The sequence below is a fragment of the Myxine glutinosa genome, chromosome 4, assembly GCF_964187855.1.
Source record: "Myxine glutinosa chromosome 4, kmMyxGlut1.1, whole genome shotgun sequence".
Classification (NCBI taxonomy): Eukaryota; Metazoa; Chordata; class Myxini; order Myxiniformes; family Myxinidae; genus Myxine; species Myxine glutinosa.
The window spans coordinates 12,912,252-12,935,361 of NC_136264.1; the positions used below are offsets into that span (position 1 = coordinate 12,912,252).

General features: G+C 46.5%; 1 protein-coding gene across 6 annotated transcripts in view; it reads right to left on the reverse strand.

Annotated features, from left to right (window-relative positions):
- ALDH2 (aldehyde dehydrogenase 2 family member) overlaps positions 1–23,110 on the reverse strand; it is a 79,377-nt gene that overhangs the window by 26,829 nt on the left and 29,438 nt on the right. For all 6 annotated transcript variants that reach the window (XM_068111905.2, XM_068111908.2, XM_068111906.2 and 3 more), the window contains exons 5-11: positions 18,383–18,462; positions 17,501–17,612; positions 15,534–15,662; positions 10,794–10,907; positions 7,902–8,004; positions 7,613–7,797; positions 3,142–3,306 (exon numbers count right to left, since the gene is read on the reverse strand). In XM_068111905.2, the coding sequence (XP_067968006.2) occupies positions 3,142–3,306; positions 7,613–7,797; positions 7,902–8,004; positions 10,794–10,907; positions 15,534–15,662; positions 17,501–17,612; positions 18,383–18,462 (888 nt within the window). The remainder of the gene's footprint in view (positions 1–3,141; positions 3,307–7,612; positions 7,798–7,901; positions 8,005–10,793; positions 10,908–15,533; positions 15,663–17,500; positions 17,613–18,382; positions 18,463–23,110) is intronic.

Here is a 23,110-nt window from a genome sequence, read left to right on the forward strand (position 1 = left end):
GGCAAATATGTGTGTAAAGTATGGCGATGCTATGTGCAACAATGTAGACGTCGTACTGTGCACAAACAGACAGACAGACAGACAAACCAACCAACCAACCAACATACTTGCCGGAATCTATTCCAGCAAGTAATAACAAACGCAACCGACCAATATACTTGAAAAATCTTCGATTTCGCAAGTAACAGACAGACAGACAAACGGACTCAAATGCAATACCCTCTCCTCAGGCATGGGTAATAATACGATTTTCATTAGAAGGGAAATTAATCACAGGAGGAGGCTTCATTCAAGGCCCATCAAAGTCTTTTTTTTTTCTTTTTTTTCTATACTGAATCGAGGCTCGTGAAAGAGCTGACAACCACGAGGGAAAGACAGCACATGGGGACCACGAGGGAAAGACAGTACAGGGAGACCACGAGGGAAAGACAAAGACAGCACATGGGGACCGCGAGGGAAAGACAGTACAGGGAGACCACGAGGGAAAGACAAAGACAGCACATGGGGACCGCGAGGGAAATACAGTACAGGGAGACCACGAGGGAAAGACAAAGACAGCACATGGGGACCACGAGGGAAAGACAGTACAGGGAGACCACGAGGGAAAGACAAAGACAGCACATGGGGACCGCGAGGGAAAGACAGTACAGGGAGACCACGAGGGAAAGACAAAGACAGCACATGGGGACCGCGAGGGAAATACAGTACAGGGAGACCACGAGGGAAAGACAAAGACAGCACATGGGGACCGCGAGGGAAAGACAGTACAGGGGGACCACGAGGGAAAGACAAAGACAGCACATGGGGACCGCGAGGGAAAGACAGTACAGGGAGACCACGAGGGAAAGACAAAGACAGCACATGGGGACCGCGAGGGAAAGACAGTACAGGGGGACCACGAGGGAAAGACAAAGACAGCACATGGGGACCGCGAGGGAAAGACAGTACAGGGGGACCACGAGGGAAAGACAAAGACAGCACATGGGGACCGCGAGGGAAATACAGTACAGGGAGACCACGAGGGAAAGACAAAGACAGCACATGGGGACCGCGAGGGAAAGACAGTACAGGGGGACCACGAGGGAAAGACAAAGACAGCACATGGGGACCACGAGGGAAAGACAGTACAGGGAGACCACGAGGGAAAGACAAAGACAGCACATGGGGACCACGAGGGAAAGACAGTACAGGGAGACCACGAGGGAAAGACAAAGACAGCACATGGGGACCACGAGGGAAAGACAGTACAGGGAGACCACGAGGGAAAGACAAAGACAGCACATGGGGACCGCGAGGGAAATACAGTACAGGGAGACCACGAGGGAAAGACAAAGACAGCACATGGGGACCGCGAGGGAAAGACAGTACAGGGGGACCACGAGGGAAAGACAAAGACAGCACATGGGGACCGCGAGGGAAAGACAGTACAGGGAGACCACGAGGGAAAGACAAAGACAGCACATGGGGACCGCGAGGGAAAGACAGTACAGGGGGACCACGAGGGAAAGACAAAGACAGCACATGGGGACCGCGAGGGAAAGACAGTACAGGGGGACCACGAGGGAAAGACAAAGACAGCACATGGGGACCGCGAGGGAAATACAGTACAGGGAGACCACGAGGGAAAGACAAAGACAGCACATGGGGACCGCGAGGGAAAGACAGTACAGGGGGACCACGAGGGAAAGACAAAGACAGCACATGGGGACCGCGAGGGAAAGACAGTACAGGGAGACCACGAGGGAAAGACAAAGACAGCACATGGGGACCGCGAGGGAAAGACAGTACAGGGGGACCACGAGGGAAAGACAAAGACAGCACATGGGGACCGCGAGGGAAAGACAGTACAGGGAGACCACGAGGGAAAGACAAAGACAGCACATGGGGACCGCGAGGGAAAGACAGTACAGGGGGACCACGAGGGAAAGACAAAGACAGCACATGGGGACCGCGAGGGAAATACAGTACAGGGAGACCACGAGGGAAAGACAAAGACAGCACATGGGGACCGCGAGGGAAAGACAGTACAGGGGGACCACGAGGGAAAGACAAAGACAGCACATGGGGACCGCGAGGGCTTTTGCTAGTATTGCTAATCTATGGTTGTTTGTTCATGCACTATCCTTTTACATAATGAGCATCAAGCAAGGAAGCAGCACGTACCATTTAAAGTGTGTTATGACTCGGTCGGGGTTCGAACCACCGACCTCCTAGAAGACCCAGAGCGGACGCTCAAACCATTACGGTGGATGTTGACAATAATTTGGAATTTGGGTCGGAATTGCAATCCGTTCAGGGTGCTGGCGATAACTCAAAACAACACTGCCAATGAAAAGGACATCGTCGAATTGTCAAAGTCCAACTACTAATGGGAGCAGATAACACCAAGCTAGTATCGAGTCACCATGTGGGTATGCGATGTGGAGGTAAGGCCTTCTTGAGCCGCACAAGCCTTTCATATCGAGCTCCATGGAGTATGGTTCCCCATTCTGGGCTGATGCTCCTGCTTCCCACCTTGCTCATCTTGAAGCGATTCCAAACAAGATCTTCCACACCACTGGAATAGCAAGGCAGGAGGCGGATTCCCAAGATTCCAAATTCTCCCCCTGGCGGAAAGTTCATGGGTTTTCTATTTTATAAAAGCTCATATTCACATCTTGCTGCTTCTGCCCTCCCAAAGCCACTCCAGGTCACATGTTCCTCTATAAACCCTCATCTGCTCAACGGTCCAAAATCCAGGTGAGTTGCCCACCTGCATTCATTTGTTCTCTTGTTCTCTTTGTGTCTGTTACCAGGCTAACCCCCGCTCTAGTAGGGAAAATGGCCTTTAAAATGCATGTTGTGTTGTTCTTGTTCTCTTTATGTCCGTTGTCTCATCCTCACTTCATTCCTTCAAATGCGCTAAGTAATCACTCCCTCATGCACGTCCACGATCTCTGCTACAAACGATGATTTTCTTTCCTTCTTTCTTTCTCTTTCTGTTCCTCTCCAGGCCATTTTAACTAATTTTGAAATCCATCCCCCCCAAAAGCTTTGGCAGTTTGTAAACTTGCTCCGCTTTGACATTTAGCTCTTCTACGAGCCGAGACCCTTGCATGGAAAAATAAATCTGCACAATATTAAACTCCAACTCAACATCACCTCTTCTTTTGCGATCTTCATGTCATCCGTGACATTTCCAAACACTGTTGGTTCCACAAACCATCCTCGGTCACGGACTCTGCTTCCTCCGCAAAGCAGCTTTGCACCATCGCGTCGGCCCGAGTCGACATACTTCAGAATGTTGCTCATCTGCTCCTCATCCACCTGCCAGAGAGTCACACAGTCATGTATACAACCAGACTGAGAAATGCTTAGCAAAGAACAACCTCGAGCTAAACGAGGATTTAGTACAAGTACAGTTCCCATACTGGACACCGAAGTTAAATGTACAGTAGTTTTGAAGCGACGAGGTATTCGTAGTATAAACCATCAATTTATTCAGGTGGAGAGGGAGGGAGGGAAAATATTTTGGACATATATGCATGAGAAGATGAAGCTAAACTGGGGAAATTAAAAGGAAGAAAAGGAATGGACATGGATAGAACATGTGAAAAAGAGGAAGGAAGTTCGGGCAGATGGAAGGGGTGGAGAGGGAAGGGAGGACTCACCTCCACCAAAGACACCAGAAAAAAATATATATAAATATATATTTAAGGTGCCTTCGTATTTGTGAGTCAACGTGGAAATTCCACCAACTCGTGATATGGTGATAAGTGTTTGGGATAACGAAAGTTACATGCATAAGATTTTGAGAGACAAAACCGACATTAAAACTAGAATGGCACTCAGAGTGCATACCTCTGCCAGGCTCAACAGTTTGTTTTGTATTCCACCGATAGGCCGGATATGGATTCGGACCTGAACCAAAATCAAATCGGCTTGTTCTTCCTCACAACAACCACCTCGTCCACCAAGTTTGGTCATAACTCGTCCATAACTTTTTTTAAATATCATGTTATATATCGCTTTTCACCCGATCTCTCAATATCATGCCAACCCCCGCTTAGACCCTGGTGTTGGGCTAGCGGCTAGGGTGCCGGCTTAGGATCCTAGGATCCTGGGTTCGAATCCCGGTCGATCGCTGAATTAACGCCAGGGGGGTTGACTCAGCCTGTCATCCTTCCGAGGTCGGCTAATTGAGTACCAGTTCACTGGTAATTCCTTGTTTGTCGTTAAAGGCGGCAAAAAGGGTTGGTGGCAGGAAGGGCATCCGGCCGTAAAACATTGCTTCAAAAAGGGGACCAAAAAACAACAACAACCACGGTTCCCGAAAAAGGCCAACCCCCGCTTTGCGGGGAAAAATGGCCTCTAAAGGTGGTTTTTTTATTTTATTTTACCCGATCTCTCAATGGTGAAGAATCACTTAAAAAATTAAATAATTCTCATATCCGAATCCATATTCAGATCTTCACCAAAATCGAATCTGTTTGTCCTTGTCAGACACCAAACCTGTCCACCAAGTTTCGTCCAAATCCATCCACAACTTTTTGAGATATCCTCCTATGTATCGTTTTTGGCCCTATCTCCCAATGATGAAGAATCACTTAAATTCTAGTAGCCGGATCCGGATCTTCACCAAAATCTAATCATTTCGTCCTTGTCACATACACTACATCTCTGCTAAATTTCGTCTGAATCCGTCCACAAGTTTTTGAGATATCTTGTTCACAGACAAACATACAGACAGACGGACACATAGGGATGAAAACATAACGTCCATCCACCTTCAGTGGCGGAGGTAATGAAGCAAAAAACACAACTTTGAAGATGCACAAATTGATTGACGAGAGATTTGATTGAGATAGAGATAAAGTTGTTATAGATGAGGGCGATGAATAGACAAAAACAGATGGAGTACCTAACTGCACGAACTTCCTGTCAATTAGCTAAGATTCACACAGTACCATCTCGCGGATTCAGCATATCCCATTATTGCAGACCATATCCATGTGAAGCGAGGGTTAAGGGCATCATCACGAACGTCTTTACAATCCTGGAGGTCCAAATGAACGTACCAAAGTGTCTTGTGTGCCACAGTCTTGATTGACCAAATGACGTCGCAGTGATTCGATAATGAAGAATGTGCCAGTCCACCATTCCCCCACCACACCACAAAAATTGTGAGAGCTTTCAAGGCCTTTTGAGCATTACTCCATTGAGCTATGGACAAAGGCCTTGTAGACAGAGTAATTCTGATTTTACAAGGACACTTGCAGACAAGGGATGCCCAATCTGCAGCTGATTTTGGAGGTAGACATACAGTCGTGGCCAAAAATATTGGCACCCTTGCACTTTTTTTTTTAAAGATTTCACCAATTCTTCCAGAAAATTGTTGAAATTAAAAAATATTTTGGTATCCACATTTGTATTTCTTTGGTTTGTAGTGGAACAAAAAAAAAAAGGTTAAAAAATTACGACATCTTAGCTTATTCCACACAGAAATCCTAAAATGGCCCAGACAATATTATTGGCACCTTTTAGAAGTTGTGAGAAATAGATTTCAAGCAGGTGATTCTCCTTTACTTTGGCATTGAACTCACCTGTGGTGAGTTGCAGGTGCCTGCAATATAAAAATCACTCATTCAACCAGTTTGAAAAGAGAAAAGGAGTCATTCTTCTGTTTTGTGTCGCTGTGTGTACCGCAATGAGCATGGAGACAAGAAAGAAAACGAGAGAATTGTCTGAGGAGGTCAGACACAAGATTGTAGCCAAGCATGGACAATCTCAAGGCTACAAGTCCAACTCCAGAGACCTCGATGTTCCTGTGTCCACCGTAGGCAATGTTATCAGGAAGTTTAAGGCCCATGGCACTGTAGCCAATCTCCCTGGACGTGGTAGTAGCAAGAGAAAACTTGATCGAAGATTGCAGCGAAGGATTGTTCGAGTGGTGGAGAAAGCACCTCGATAAACTGCCAAACAGATTCAAGCCGACCTTCAGACACAAGGTACGACAGTTTCAACTTGCACCATCCATCGGCAACTCAATGAAAGGGGGTTCTATGGTAGGAGACCAAGTAGGACCCCACTGCTGAGAAAGCCCAACTGGAGTTTTCCAAAACACACCTGAACAAGCCAAAATACTTCTGAAAGAATGTCCTGTGGACAGATGAAACCAAAGTAGAGCTTCTTTGTAAAGCACATCATCTCTATGTTTACAGAAAACAAAATGAAGCCTTCAAAGAAAAGAACACCTTCCCCACAGTCAAACATGGAGGAGGTTCAGTGATGTTTTGGGGTTGCTGTGCTGCTCTGGCACTGGGTACCTTGAATGTGTGCATGGCATCATGAAATCAGGAGATTACCAAGGCATTTTGGAGCTTAATGTTCAACCCAGTGTCAGAAAGCTGGGTCTCCGTCGAAGGCCATGGGTCTTGCAGCAGGACAAAGACCCCAAACACACTTCAAAAAGCACCCAGGAATGTTTCAAGATAAAACGCTGGACTGTTCTGAAGTTGCCAGCAATGAGTCCAGATCTAAATCCCATTGAACACCTGTGGGGAGATCTGAAAACAGCAGTTGGGAGAAGGCACCCTTCAAATCTGGGAAAACTGGAGCAGTTTGCACAAGAAGAGTGGGACAAACTGCCAGTAGAGAAGTGTAGGAAGCTCATTCATGGCTATAGGAAGCGCTTGACTGCAGTTATTTTGTCCAAAAGCCGTGCTACCAAATATTAAGTTGAGGGTGTCAATAATTTTGCCAATGCCATTTCTTTTTATTTTCTATTTTAAAAGCATATACTGTATTAAGTTCTGTATCAAAAAACAAAGGTTCTGTAATATCAACAGTGAAATAAAGAATTGTGGAGACTAAATACTTTCATCAATTTCAACTTGTTTTGAAAGAAAATTGTGAGTTATTTGAAAAAAGTGCAAGGGTGCCAATATTTTTGGCCATGACTGTATATAGATAGGTGGGTTCATTTGACGATCCTTCCAGAGGGAAAGGGTGAGACTGAGATTTGCCAGCATTGAAGGATATGTTCCATTTTAAACAAACACGCCAGCTTGGAAAAGTAGTTTTCCCAGGAAAGATTATGGCAGATAGTGAGACCCACTTACTATACAAAATAAATAAATAAATAAAAACATCTAATCATTTCCAATTCAGCAAAGAGAGACGCAGCTGCTGTCTGCTTGACAGTGGGATGAGAGTATTGCACAAAATTATGGATTCCACGACTTGGCTTGCAAATGGAAGGAATCTTTATGGCCTGTAGTTGAGAGAACCTGTTTTGGACTCTTCTTCTTCCACCCAACCCACAGGCTCTCAAGCCTTTATAAAATAATTAAGCAGCCTTAGCCTCGGCTCTAACTTTGAAGCATCAGACAGACATAAAAGCCACCGCATGGACAAATGTTTTGGTGACAAGGAATAGGCCCCACTCAATGAGACTGGCATTGACCTTCGGCCAAACTACATGTCGGACATCTCTCGAGATTAGTGGTCCGAATAACTTGCAACCGTTTCATTACCATAAATGTGTCCCATAACTGCCATGCATGTCTCTTGTGGGTATCTCAATATTAAAAAAGAGCAAACGCAGCCACCCCATACGACATTCCTCACAAACCTGCGGCCCGTGTTCCGTGTTAGCCAGGAAAGGGTCGCCGACCACTCTGTTCCGTGCTCGTTCCGCGCTGCGTGCGGCAAACTCCTCATACACGTCTACGTGCACAAAGGTCCGCGTCCCGGCACAACAGCACTGTCCTTGATTGAAGAACAAGGCGAAGTGACTCGCTTCCACAGCTTCCGCCACTGTGGAAGTCGCATTTGCAAAAATATTATTGGGTTAGCAATTCCCTAAGTAGAGTAGCACATTTGCCCAATTAAACACGTCGAGTCCCCACTTCGATACATACAATCTGCATCAGGGAAGATGATCAGAGGGCTCTTCCCTCCCAGCTCCAAAGTGACTCTCTTCAGGTTGCTTGCACCAGCAGCTTGCATCACCAGCTGTCCAATCTGTTTAAAGCACCGCTCATGTTAAACACCACAGCTTAATGTGCACATCAGACTTGGAGGCTTTCAGCTGTTAAAAAAGTACTTATTCACATAATTTATTGCAAATACATGAAAAAAAAAATTGTTTTTTTTGGAACAAGATCGAGGCTCATGTGAGAGCTAGCACATTAAAAACAAAAAACATAAACGGACACATACAACATAATAAAGGGAGGAGAGTGATGAGGGGGAAGCACACAAGCACAACAGGAGAGAACAGGGACATCGGGAGATCTCTGGGAGGGAGAGGGGTTGGGGGAAGGAGGCATGGGAAGGGGGGGGGGGGCGGGGGTGGGAGAGGTATAACACACATGGACACGACGAGGAATTTCAGGAATGAAGTCGGAGATTGAAAGAGGTGGATTTGGGGTGTATTAACGGGGATAGAAAAGATCAAGGCTTTGGATGGGGGAAGATAACAGATGGTGGTGAACAGCTGTTTTAAAGATTTGGAGGATGGAGTGGGATTGAAGAGTGTGGGAGTTTGTTCCAGAGGCAGGAAAAAAGAGGAATAAAAGAGTGAAGGTGAGCAGAGAGTCTTGATTTTGGCAGTTTCACCAGAAGAGGGTTGCTGGCAATTATTGTGCATCCTGCAGCAATATTTGGGGGACACAGCACAGACAGAGCTGGGGGAGATCGGCCAGAGAGGTGAGATGGGATGGGATGGGACAGTGAGGTGTTGTTTGAGGGGTGGTCGAGTGAAATCGAAGGTTTGAGGAGGTGGGATGAGAGTGGAGAAGTGAAGAAAAATGGCGAGGGGAAGTTGTGAAGGGAGATTTGAGGGGGAGGGGCGACGGGGGAGATTTGAGAGTGAGGGGTGACAGGCGAGATTTGAGAGTGAGGGATGACAGGGGAGATTTGAGAGTGAGGAGTGATGGGGGAGATTTGAGAGTGAGGGGTGACAGGGGAGATTTAAGAGAGGGGTGACGGGGGAGATTTGAGAGTGAGAGGTGATGGGGGAGATTTGAGAGGGAGGGGTGACGGGGGAGATTTGAGAGTGAGGGGTGACGGGGGAGATTTGAGAGTGAGGGGTGACGGGGGAGATTTGAGAGTGAGGGGTGACAGGCGAGATTTGAGAGTGAGGGATGACAGGGGAGATTTGAGAGTGAGGAGTGATGGGGGAGATTTGAGAGTGAGAGGTGATGGGGGAGATTTGAGAGTGAGGGGTGATGGGGGAGTTTTGAGGGGGAGGGGTGAGGGGGCAAATTTTGAGGGAGAGGGGTGAGGTGGGAAATTTGAGGGGAAGGGGTGTGGGGGAGATTAGAAGGGGAGGGGTGAGTTTGGAGTTTTTAAGGAGAGGTGTCGGGGTAGATTTAAAAGTTTTGAATGATTAAAGAAAATCGAACATTTATTACAGACTGGGTTTCTTGAGATATTCAACTCAGAGATCCGTTTGAGAACATTTGAGGAGGGGTGGAATGAAAGTGAGTTTAAAGAATGAAGAAAGGAAGAACTGTGCGAGATTGAATTTTTTTTGTGATAGAAAGATTTAATGAGCAAATTGATTGCAGCCTTTTGAACAGGAAGAAAAAAAGTGAGTTATAATATACAAATGAATACAATGGCAGGGGGGAGTTTAAACATTTTAAAGCAAAAGCGTCGGTTCAACATGTGGACGCGGGCGGGGGAGAGGAGACCGCGAGGAGAGAAGGTAATTATTGATATTATTATTATTATTATTATTTTGTATTTAAGATATCAAACAAAGGGTAAGAGGTTAGGGGGAAAGTAGGGGGTGAAAAAAGAATCCAGAGAGAGATCGAATGTGAATAACAAAAGACCATAGGAGGCGACTGGGCAGGCCTCGAGGCTAACCAGGCCCCAAACACGTATGACCAAACTGACTGACTAATACACAATTTTGCACGAAATGCAAAACATGATTGACCCAGAAACAGAGAAGACAGTAGTCACATACACAGCAAAACAAAATACTTAACTTTGAGAAAAAAAACAACTTAACTTTGATCAACGTGGACGAGCTCTGACGACACACAACCACACCCGGGGAACCAGAAACGGAAATTGTTTGACATTCTGCTTTAATATCAACGTATTTTCTGTGTCAATGAAAATTGGTTGCTCATACAGGATAATATGCACAGTAAAGTATTCAAGATCGAGAATAAAACTAGAACAGCACTCCGTAGAGTGCACACCTCTACCAAGGCGAACGGTTTCCATTTTGTAGCCCACGGATAGGCCAGACCTGCTTCCGGACGTATTCCAGCATCACAAAATATTCCAATATTCCACCCCAGAATTCTCAGTGCGCATGTGCAGAAACCCCAGGAAACTGCAGTGTTTGGGGAACCGCAAAGCACATAGTTTGTGAGAGAGAAAGATTGTTACCTAAAATGGTTCACAAAGCTTTTAAAAGAATCCGAAAATTCTCCTATCTGGATCCGGATCTTCACCAGAATCCAATGACTTGGTCCTTGTTACATAACAAACCGGCCCATCAAATTTCCTCAGAATCCATCGATAACATTTTGAGATATCCTGCTCAAAGACAGACTAAGAGACAGACTAGCAAACAAGACGTACAGACACGAATGAAAACATAACCTCTGTTCACCTGCGGTGGCGAAGGTAACTAGAACTGCACTCGGTAGAGCGCATACCTCCACCAGGCTCAACAGTTGACATTTTGTATCCCACTATTGTATTTTGTTTTTGACATAATCTAGCACCAATATCTACAAGTTTAGTAATACAAGTGTCGAAGGTTCCTGCCCTGTTGTACGTACCTCTGTAGAACCCGTGAAAGCAAGCTTTTGGACACCTGGGTGGTTAGCGAGGGCAGCACCTGCCGTCGGTCCGAATCCAGTTAAGACATTCACAACCCCCGGAGGAAATCCCGCCTGTACACACACATTCATTTATCACAACTCACCGACTTCCTATATTTGTAACAAAATAGTTCACAGCAAAATATTGGGTTACATCATACGAGCAAACATCAATGGATTTTAAAGCAACCACTCGAACAATAAATATCAAGAGGAAAAATGAGAAGGGGACGGAGGAAATCAGTTGAACAGACGACATAATTGATATTTTAACAATTACAGCAGGTGGAGTTAACTAGAGAGAAACCAAGTCATGTTGCAGAACACAAAGATTTAACTGAAAAACAAGTCAAATAATCAGAAAGGCCGTACATTACAACTAAACAATAAAAGTTTTAGTCAATCGACCACTGCTCTTCATGCAATCATTCCTATAATCTGTGGTTATTAACTCAGATGAATTTTAGACAAAGAATAGCAAAAAGTTAAAATAAATAAACAAATTAATAGCTTTTCCAAAATTATCTCATCAAAACGGGTCTCAATACAACAACAACAACAACAACAACAACAACAACAACAACAACAGGCATTTTAAGGCCATTTTCCCTGCTAGAGCGGGGGTTAGCCTTGCAGGCCCCATGACAATCTTCTCCATTTTGCCCTATTTTCTGCATCTCTCCTTGTTAGCCCCCTTGCCGGCATTTCTTCTTCCACCATCTTTAGCCAAGTCTTTCTCGGTCTTCCCCGTCCTCTACTTCCTTCTACATTCATTTCCATCACTCTTCTCAACCAGTCACTTTCATCCTTCCTCAACACATGACCAAACCATCTCAACCTGTTTCTCTTCACAGCATCAATCACAGGCTCTATTCCCATCATCTTTCGCAATTAATCATTTGTCTTCCTCTCTCTCAACGATACAACGATATGAAACGGGTCTCAATATTGTGTTTTATTGAGAGCTTACAGTGCTGCTACAGATTGAGAGGCACAAAGTTCATTTATTGCCTGATACGGACAGAGAATAATCAGTAAAGAAGTGTCGAGAGTTGTTCAAGAAGTTCATTGATGATGTTACGTGCTCCTCCCCAAACCCCGGTCACGGTGTACCTCCAAGCCCCGAGAGGAGTCACGGCAGAAAGATGTATTATTCTGTATGTCAAAGATCAACGGTGAAACCACACCAATTGTTACCAACAAACAAGTATTGTATTAAGATCACACAAGAATAACAGTACAAAAAACAATAGAAATCAATTGTACAACAAATATATCATTCCTATGATGGTACCATCAGTTTCGTACAATATAACTCACTGTGCTCCAAGTGAGCGAAAAGAACATCCCCAATGTCTCTATCCCGGCTTCAAGCCAAAGTTGATCCACGCTCCAGTGATCGTCAGAACGATGTCGAATCAAGACCAGAATCCCGTTCGGTTGACAGTGACAGTCACGCTGCCAAAGATGCGTAAAGGTGCCCTCAAGGCGACTGGGAAATCACCCCTTTGGATATGGACGTTCAACGGCTCCCTTTACGGCGAACCGCAAATTTCCACTCAAAATCCACGTTACACACACACACACACCAGCTTAACTTCTGGATGCGGTGAAATGGTTGAAGCGAGGCAAAGAGCCCAGAGTGATGCGAAATCAGGCGCGAGACAAAAACGGCCAACGGGCCTCTTCTCGAGGCGCAACTGCCCTCAAACAACGATTCTCTTCGGAATCAACCGCAAAACCTGACACACAGGTTAATCTGTCACAGCGATAACAACTCTGTCGCAGGAATCCCTTTCCCGGGAAACCCGAAGTTCACTCGTGACCATCGTTCGCCAACGTTTGCTCAAAACCTCAAAGCAGCTCGGCTTCTTGTCCGACTCACTCGCTCCGCCTCCTTTTCCTCTTCTTCGTCTTCGTCCGGTTCCGGTTTCTTTTAAAACATTAACTTTTTTTACCTTTTGAAAATAGTAATCTCTATTTCACTTAAACGACAATAGTAGTACATGCAACCAAAAATGTTTACAGTGGATGAGAACCACAACAACGGAAGTGACGAATCCGTAACAATGAATGACAAGAATAAGATTAGTCCTTACGAAAACTGCATCGAGGGATGGCAGAATCGAAGCAAAGAGCGGAAGAAGAGGAACCATCAATATTTCAGGATGTGAAGAAAATTAAATCTGAACTAGAGTGAAGTCAATGGCACACCATCCCAAATACCCCCGCTTCCCACCTAGAACAAAGTTGAAAGATGGCATAAAGTTCCACAGGAAATGACACGATATCATATTTTTGTTTAAATTTTTTTTTGTTTGTTAAATTTTTTGGCTCGCATCAAATTCACTGCGCACGGTAGGTAGTCTATGACGACCATCTTTTTTTCAAATGTTTTCAAATGTCCCCATAATTGCATTTTTTTGTATTTGACCTTTTGATCCCACCCCAGTGGGTGGAACCAAAACGATACAGCTCTTCTATATTTGTGCCATGTCATGTGGTAACCATAACTACCAGGTTCGGTGCAGTTTTGCACAAACATTTAGGAGATCGTGTGACGGAGAGAGAGAGAGAGAAAGCGAGAGAGCGAGAGAGCGAGAGAGAGCGAGAGAGCGAAAAGAGCCAATTTGTTTTTTCAAAAAGCATGCGGATAACCAACCCGGTGGTAAGTGGACGATCAATGGCATTGGCAAACAAGTTTATGTATGTATGTATGTATGTATGTATGTATGTATGTATGTATGTATGTATGTATGTATGTATGTATGTATGTACAGTCACGTGAAAAAGTAAGTACACCCCATGTAAAGTTTTGACTTTTTCAACATATTTCAACATACAGCTATTTGATCTTCATTTCAACAATATTGATAGATAAAGGCGATATAATATAACAAATATCATGAAACATTTACATTTTGTAGTCCATTGTATAATTTAAATAAACAAATGCAAATTTTGCATGTGGAAAAAGTAAGTACACCCTTGGCTCTAATAGGTGGTATTGCCCCCTTTGGCAGAAACAACCTCAAGTAGGCGTTTCTTATAACTGTTTACCAGTCTCTGACATCGACTGGGAGAAATCTTTGCCCACTCCTCCATGCAGAATTATTTCAGCTGTGCGATGTTTGAGGGGTTTCTTGCATGCACAGCTCGTTTCAAATCCCCCCACAACATCTCGATGGGATTTAGATCCGGGCTTTAACTTGGCCATTCCAGAACCCTCCATTTCTTTCTTTTCAGCCATTCCTTGGTGGATTTACTGGTATGTTTAGGGTCGTTGTCATGTTGCAAGGTCCACCTTCGGTTGAGCTTCAACTTTCCGACAGATGGCCTCACATTATCCTCAATCACCCTCTGGTACAATGAAGAATTCATAGTGGATTATATGATGGTGAGCTGCCGAGGCCATGAAGCAAAGCTGCCCCAAACCATAATATTTCCACCACCATGCTTTACAGTTGGTATCAGGTTCTTGTGGTCAAATGCTGTCTTTAGTTTTCGCCAAACATGTCTTCTGGTACTGTGGCCAAATAGCTCTATCTTTGACTCATCTGTCCAGAGCACATTGTTCCAGAAGTGCTGGTCTTTGCCAAGGTGTTCATTGGCAAACTTTAGTCTTGCCCTGATGTTCTTTCTGGACAGCAAAAGTTTCCTCCTGGCACACCTCCCATGCAGATCAAATTTGTGCAGCCTCTTTCTAATTGTAGACTCGTGCACTTTGACATCAACAGTGGCAAGAGCTACCCGTAGGTACCGTGATGACATTCTGGGGTTCTTAGAGACTTCTTTCAGCATCTTGCGGTCTGCTCTCGGGCTGAACTTGCTGGGGTGGCCTGGCCTGAACAAGTTCGCAGTTGTTTGGAATCTTCTCCACTTGTAGATGATCTTCCGGACAGTCGAATGATTGATTTCAAATTGTTTGGAAATCTTTTTAAATCCCTTCCCAGACTCGTAGGCATCTATAACCTTCTTTCTGAAGGCCTCAGAGAGCTCTTTTGATCTCGGCATGGTGACTTCAACAACAAAGAGCAAACCAAACTAAATGTCTGAGGTTTAAATAAGACAGGTTCCTCCAAGATCCTCTCCAACGATGTTCTAATCATTTGCACCTGAGCTGGTGCACCTGATTCTAATTTTAGGTATTTGAAGTAGTGATAAATGTCGGGGTGTACTTACTTTTTCCACATGCGAAATTTGCATTTATGTTTATTTAAATTATACAATGGACTACAAAATGTAAATGTTTCATGATAATTGTTATATTATAGCACCTTTATCTATCAATATTGTTGAAATGAAGATCAAATAGCTGTATGTTGAAATATGTTGAAAAAGTCAAAACTTTACATGGGGTGTACTTACTTTTTCATGTGACTGTAGGAGCACCAAAGGCCTGAACATGAGAGGGTATTCCTCCAATGGGGGGGGTGGGGACAAATCCATGTCCGCTATTATAAACACCACTGGGGGCGTAGTGAAGCAATTCGATTAATGAACAAGATTAAATAATTAAATTGATATATGTTGGAAAATTACATGTGCACACACAGACCTGGGTTCGATTCCTGGTCTGGGCATGTAATTTTCCCACATATATCAATTTAATTACTTAATCCTGTTTTTCAAACGAAATAAATAAATGGGAATTGACAACGTTTGTTTCGCTCATCATCGCAATTCCGTCTCACACACCTCCTTAATGAGACTCGCCACGTGTAGAGCAGTCAGGGGTGTCTGCTCGGCCACCTTGAGCACGATGGTGTTTCCCGTGGCCAGTGCTGGACCCAACTTCCACGAAAGCATAAGCAGAGGGAAGTTCCACTGCAGGTACATTTGAACATAAAGAGTGGAAGCAGGTGAAAGGAAACAAAGAAGAAAAAATGAGTTAAAATTAATGAATATTTAAAGATAATTAATGATTGTCATGGGGTGTTAGAAAAGTGTTAATATAGTACATGTTCCCTTACAAAGAACTTCAATACAGGAGTAGGCCACTAGGCACATCAAACTTATGCAATGATTGCCAATATATGGTTGTTTGTCCGTGTACTATCCTTTGCAAATGCTGAGCTTCAAGCAAGGAGGCAGAACATACCGTTTCTTTAAATATTTGTTATGACTCGGCCAGGGTTCAAACTACCGACCTCCTAGACTCAGAGTGGACGCCCTAACCATTACACCACCGAGTCTGGTAAAGAAAAGGACTTCCCTTATTGGGAATTGAACCTGGGCCATGGCGGTGAATGCACTGGAATGCTTGCTATTACATATTTTTTTAATTTTAACGTTTTATTTACTACTGGTGAGATACTCGTGCTATGCATGGGTGGGAGGTCAGGGGCAAACAGAGAATGTGAAATGGTGAATGCTAAACCATGAACCAATAAATTCCACATTCCTGTGACACCTTCAGCCAAATGCCAGGCATTCACAGCTGGTTCATGAATGACTTGGGCAAACACATATATATATATATATATATATATATATATATATATATATATATATATATATATATATATATATATATATATATATATATATCAGTCATTAGGCGATTTCATACCATCAGTGGTGAACCGCCATTAAGGTATACCATTCAGCTATCGCTGTACCTTAATGGGAGCGATAAGCACCGCCTGCCACACGGAACATTATCTCTGGTATCCACTCATTATATGGTGTCGCCTCGATGCGGTCGGGAGTAACCAATTATAATCTAATTTTAGTTCTCCAACCTAATGAGCGCACGCAGTGACGTCACCGCCACGTACGTACGCCTTGCCTGCCAAACTCCGGAGGAGCCATCGAGCAGTACGTAATTTTTAGATCTTATTTCAGATACAATCATAAATGCCTGCAAAAACTCAGTTACCGACCTGGTTTCGCCCTGTTGGGGCTTCATCAGGGCAACACAGCGATTCCTGCCTACACTTGTGAATCTGAAAACCTTTCGGTTTTATACCAGTCATTAGGCGACTAATAAGTCGGTCCCAATGGACAAATAAGTGGTCCCTCATAATAATACTTCTACCAAGTTTGGTCAAAGTCCCATCAATGGTTCACAAGTTGTCGAGGATATTTACCTAACATGACCTCTGACCTTTGACCTTGCGACCCCAAAATCGAATCAGTTAATCTATACCTCATTATGCATGCCTGCACCAGTTTTACTTCGATCCCTTCAGCCATTCTCAATCGCGGTAATGAAAACCTATCACGGACGGACGGTCAGATGGACAACCCTAAAACATAATGCCTCTGGCGAATTTGTCAGCGGAGGCATAAAAAGGAAATACATTTATATATTCTTTTCTTTCCCTAATTTTTTTATTGGCCATAGGTTGAATGCAATATTTTAGGGTGGGCTGTTTTATCCTGTTGGATACATTGCTCAGATAAGCAGCATGACATAAAAAACATAAACCAGTTTGCAAGTACAGTACAACAATTAAAGAATGGCCCAACGGGATTTCAAGACTTTTAACAAATAGGTTACTTTACTTACATTATTCAAAACATCTTTAAAATACTAAATCCTTTCTCCTCAATACCTTGTAGAATATCTCAAGTCATATCCCCATCAGATTGTGTCGCATCCATTGCTGCATCCATTTTACCATTCCCAAACCCCACCATCCCTGCTTCCAAAAACCCACCGGAATGATTTGCCCGCAGACACCAACAGGCTCCCGCCGTGTGTAGCACATGTATGATCCATCGATTGGGATGGTCTGTCCATGGATTTTGTCTGCCCAGCCAGCATAGTACCTATAGTGCAAAAGGTTGAATAAATAGTCAAAGATGGCTGGCACAAGGAAATGCATTTCTTCGTAAAATAGAGTCAATGAAATCACTACCCCGAATGCAGACTCGTTTGGCCAATTGTAACGAGCGTGGAAAATTAGATTGAATGTCAAGGAGGCCACAAACCTCAGAGAAAAACTGCCATCAATGAATACGCAAAAAGTACAACATACAAATATATACGATCTGAGCCAAAGCAGCAGAACGTCCATGGCATAGGCACCAGAAATTTGACAACTATAAAAACAAACATCTTTCAAGTTAGAGTGGGGTGAGAAGTGAGCAGGAGGACAAGGGAAACCAAACTTCCAAAAGTTCCCATCTCACGGCATCACAATCTAAACAAATGGCCCTCAGTGCCCAGCAGCTCTTAAATTAGTGACTATGGGAGTGCTCAGGTTAAGGAGAGAGAGGAGAGGTCCTGATGATGGCTGGGTCAAATATCAGATGGAAAAATGAAATTGGAAAAATGTACTGAAGTACAATGTAATGAAATTGCACAATATAACAGAATGGATTAGGTCGAGGCTATAAACCTGCAGTGGACTAAATAAGCCAGTCAAATCAAGTCCAAAGGACAATTCCTTGACAATGGAATTTTCCTGTCTCACTTCACAAAGTCCTGGTGGTGGCTTTACCAGTGAGTCTCTGGTACTTCCTCCCCTTTTATTCCCTCCATCATCTCAAATGGCATCACTCCATAGATATTACATGGATATAGTTATAGATATTACCGTAAACACTTGAGCACCATGTTGATGTCCACTGTATAGGCCACCTTGTACGGCTTGCCATTATCCAGAGTCTCAAGAGACTGAAGGAAAAAAAAAAAATCAGTCAGACGAACATTACTTGTGCGAGATATGAATGATAAGAAGGAGGAGGGAGGATGAAAGGGGAAGGTAACCAGAACACAAGTGTTCCTCAAAGTGTACACGTCGTGATCATGTGTGATTTACAAATAAACACAAGCACACGCACACACACGCATGAAACAGAAGTTTCCTATCAATAGATTGTTTGAACTTCAATATTTTTCAGACTCTTGTCACTACCTCCACCACCAAAGGTGCACAGAGGTCATGTTTTCACCCATGTCTGTCTGTTTGTCTGTGAGCAGGATTTCTCAGTTATGGATGGTTCGGATGGAATTTGGTGGACAGTTTGGGTTGGGGACAAGGATGAATAGATTAGATTTTGGTGAAGATCCGGATCCAGATACTGGAATTTTTAAAAGTGATTCTTCACCATTGAGAGACAGGGCCAAAACTATATACATTTTCACGTCGCCCAGTGATTAAGACCACTGGGTGACGAATGACCGATCGTTTTTACTCCCGAGGCGAACTCCGAATTCTTGGCGGTTATTTTTATGGTGCACACGGGACGGAAGGCATGGTGGTGCTTATCTGAACAGAAGCCACACGGGTTTATTCCCGAACCCACGAACAAATAAACACGACACTAAATGAAAAATGCCACAATAATGATTTCATAAAAATAAATGTAATGCGAAAGTGGTGAAATAAAGGTTGAAGTAAAAACTAATTCCCTATGGTGAGGATCCTCCATCAGACTCGAATACATACACAAAGGGAACAAAAAGCGCACGCGAGCCAGCCGCATCCGAGAGCCAGAGATAAAAGCGACCGAGAGAGCATCTCTTCTTCTTCCTGCTCGAAGCTTCTCGATGACGTCATACTGTCCAATCGTCGAGTTCCACTGAATCACCCCATGGTCTGGCTCGACCATTGACGAACTTCTGGTCGTGGCCTGCCGGCTTGCTTGGTGTGAGCGTCATTAAGGTGGGGCTTACTTGCCGATCGGCACTGCCAGGCTTGCAAGGGACGGTTGTTGTTATTGTTGTTGTTTTATGGATGGTTTATGACCGGCCTTGTTGTAATTGTAAAAACATAGGGGAAAAAAAACCACCGAGGGCAATCACATACTGGGGGAAAACTAATCTTAACCCCTATCTAATTACCATAGCTTCACCCCTCATGTGAAGACACAAACAACTTAAGCTCCAGTTTCCCTACTTAATACATCGAGATGTCTCCTACTCGTCCACGGTCCATGCTATCCCTATACAATCCTATCTGTACCATCATCCATCATCATCTTCCATCATCTACCCACACAAATGTAACAAATTGATATTTCAAAAAGTTCTAGATGGATTATGACAAAACGTAGTGGATGAATTAGGTAGGCAACCATAACAAACAATTAGATTTTGGTTAAGGTCCGGATGTGGCCTATCAGTGGGATGCAAAACGTAAACTGTTCAGCCTGGCAGACATATGTGCTCTGCTGAGTGCCGTTCAATTTCATCAAGTGTCTGCATAGTTTGTTATATTCCAGCAGGCAATGACCACTTGATGCTTTGCTAATTATAAACTGATATTCGGCTTTTGCCAAGAAACAGGGTGTCGACAATTCTGCCATAAAAATTTTTTGGTCTCATGAAATAAATGTGTGCAAACAGGTCAAAATGTACAGGGAAGATCTTTTTAAATTTGAACAAGTGTTTGTTATTTAACTTGTAATTAATCATTATTAAAGCTCCAAACTGACTTGCTGGGTGAGCACAACACACGCTGCACAACCTCCACCAACCAACAACAAGATTGAGATGAAGGGTATAAGGGTTGTGAATCCTATTCCAAAAACTATTCGATACAAGTTAAAGTTAAACAAGAAACACTTGTTCGATTTGAAAAAAAATGTACAGTGATCTGGCATGGTGCCGCTGGTTAGGCAGGTGGTGTTATTTACAAACTGTACGTTTCATTTTGTCATTATGCAATAATTACTTTACGGCATTGTGAACCTCCACATCATATTTTGAAATCGTTCATACAAACATTTTACTTTTACAATAAACACACGGATACAATGAACCCATCTTGGTTTAAAATGATGGTATTAAAGCGCGGCGTTACGCGCGCTGCTTGCGAGCAAGGAGGAAGCGGACAAGCGGTAACTTATAAGCGTCTTTATTTCAGGAGCTCACTGTAACACTGGCGCGCTCCGGGCTGCGCGCCCGGTGTATATCATGAGGCCACGCCTACCCCTCGGGCGTGGCCACCGTCCACTTGGTGCGCGGAATGATGTCACCACGCCAGTGGGCTTTTGTGTCCGCCACACGCGCCCCCCCAGAATTCCCGCGCACCTGGAGGGCCAGTTTGCGGGGCAGACGAATGACCCGGCCAAAGCGCCCCCTGGCGATCGGCGGCGTCCGGGGTGCAGGGATGCCAGGTGGGATGCCCCTGGCTGCCCCTGGGATGGGTGCAGGACCGGGGGGCGGCGTGGCGGCGGGGCTGGGCGGTGCCGGGGGTCTGCCCGCAGGGGGACGGCCCCGACGTGGGGGTCGGGCCACTGGCGGTGGATGGTCCACGTCGAGGTGGGCCGGCTTGAGGCGGTCTACTGAAACGCGGTCAGGAGTACCGCCGATGTCCAGGGTGAAGTGCTTCGCCCCGGTCTCCAGCACGCGGAAAGGCCCGTCGTACGGGGGCCGCAGTGGTGTCCGGTGGGCATCGTGGCGGACGAAGACGTACTCCGCCGTGCGAAGCTCCGGGGCGACGTGCGTCGGTGGGTGCCCGTGGCATGCCGTTGGCACCGGGGCGAACCTGTGGGCGGTCTCTTGCAGAGCGGAGCGCTGCTGTGCTGCGGACCATGGTGCCGTGGAGTAGGGGAGGAACTCGCCCGGCACCCGCAGCGGTTGCCCGAAGACCAACTCCGCCGCGGATGCGCGCAGGTCCTCCTTGGGCGCCGTCCGGAGGCCCAGCAGGACCCAGGGGAGCTTGTCGACCCAGCCGCCGTCGCGGAGGGTGGCCGGAGCGCGGCCTTCAATGAGCGGTGAAATCGCTCCACAGGCCGTTAGCCTGGGGGTGGTAGGCCGTGGTTCGGTGCAGCCGGACCCCGAGCCCCTGCGCGACCGCCCCCCAGAGCTCCGAGGTGAACTGGGGGCCGCGGTCGGACGAGATGTCTGAGGGGGCGCCGAACCGGGCGACCCAGGTGGCGATGAAAGCCTGCGCGACATCGGCCGCCGTTGTCGACGCCAAGGGCACGGCCTCCGGCCACCGGGTGGTGCGGTCCACCATGGTGAGGACGTAGGTGAAACCCCGCGAGGGGGGCAGAGGTCCCACCAGGTCCACGTGGACGTGGACAAACCGGCGTTCCGGCACCGTGAATGGGGCCAACGGGGCCTGTGTGTGCCGGTGCACCTTGGCGCGCTGGCACGCGAGGCACGTCCTGGCCCAGCCGCGGACGGCCTTCCGGAGGCCATGCCAGACGAACTTGTCGGCGATCAGCCTTTGGGAGGCCCTCGCACCCGGGTGGGACAGGCCGTGGATGGCGTCAAACACCTGGCGCTGCCAGCCCGCGGGCACGATGGGGCGAGGACGCCCGAGGGAGACGTCGCACAAGAGGGCCGCGCCCGCGCCGTCGAACGGCACCTCGGTGACGCGGAGGCCCGTGACGGCGGTCCGCAAGGCCTGGACGTCGGGGTCACCGGCCTGGTCCGCTGCCATCCGGGCATAGTCGATGCCGAGGTGGACTGCGTGGGCGACGGCCCGGGAAAGACAATCCGCCACCGGGTTGTCCTTCCCCGCGACGTGCTGGATGTCCGTCGTGTACTCGGACACGGCCGAGAGGTGATGCTGCTGCCGGGCCGACCACGGCTCAGTGACCTTGCCCATCGCGAAGATCAGCGGCTTGTGGTCGACGAAGGCAGTGAACGCACGGCCCTCGAGCAGATGGCGGAAGTGCCTGACCGCCAAGTGAAGCCCGAGCAACTCGCGGTCGAAGGTACTGTAACGGCGTTCGGGCGGGCGAAGCTGCCGGCTAAAGAACGCCAGCGGTTGCCAAGCTCCACGCACCCATTGCTCGTGCACCGCGCCCACCGCGTAGTCCGAGGCATCGGTGGTGAGGGCGATCGGTGCATCGGGCGCCGGGTGCGCGAGCATGGTGGCGTTAGCCAAGGCGAGCTTCGCGCCCGTGAACGCCGTGTCCATCTGCTCGGTCCAGGTAACGTCGCCTTTGCCCGGCTTACCTCGGAGAGCTTCGTGCAGGGGGCGCAGGAGCTGGGCGATACGGGGCAGGAACCGATGGTAAAAGTTCACCATGCCCAGGAACTCCTGCAGCCCTCCGATCATGCGGGGGCGCGGAAACCCCTTCACCGCCTCCACCTTGGCCGGCAGGGGGACGGCTCCGTGCCTAGTGACACGGTGCCCCAGAAAATCGATTATGGCGGCGCCGAACCGGCACTTTGCGGGGTTCACAATCAGGCCATGCTGGCCCAGGCGTTCGAAGAGCGTGCGGAGGTGGCGTAGGTGCTCTTCGCGGGACGCGCTGGCGACGAGGATATCGTCCAGGTAGACGTAGACAAAATCCAAGTCGCGCAGGACGCTGTCCATCAGTCGCTGGAACGCCTGAGCCGCATTCTTCAGACCGAAGGG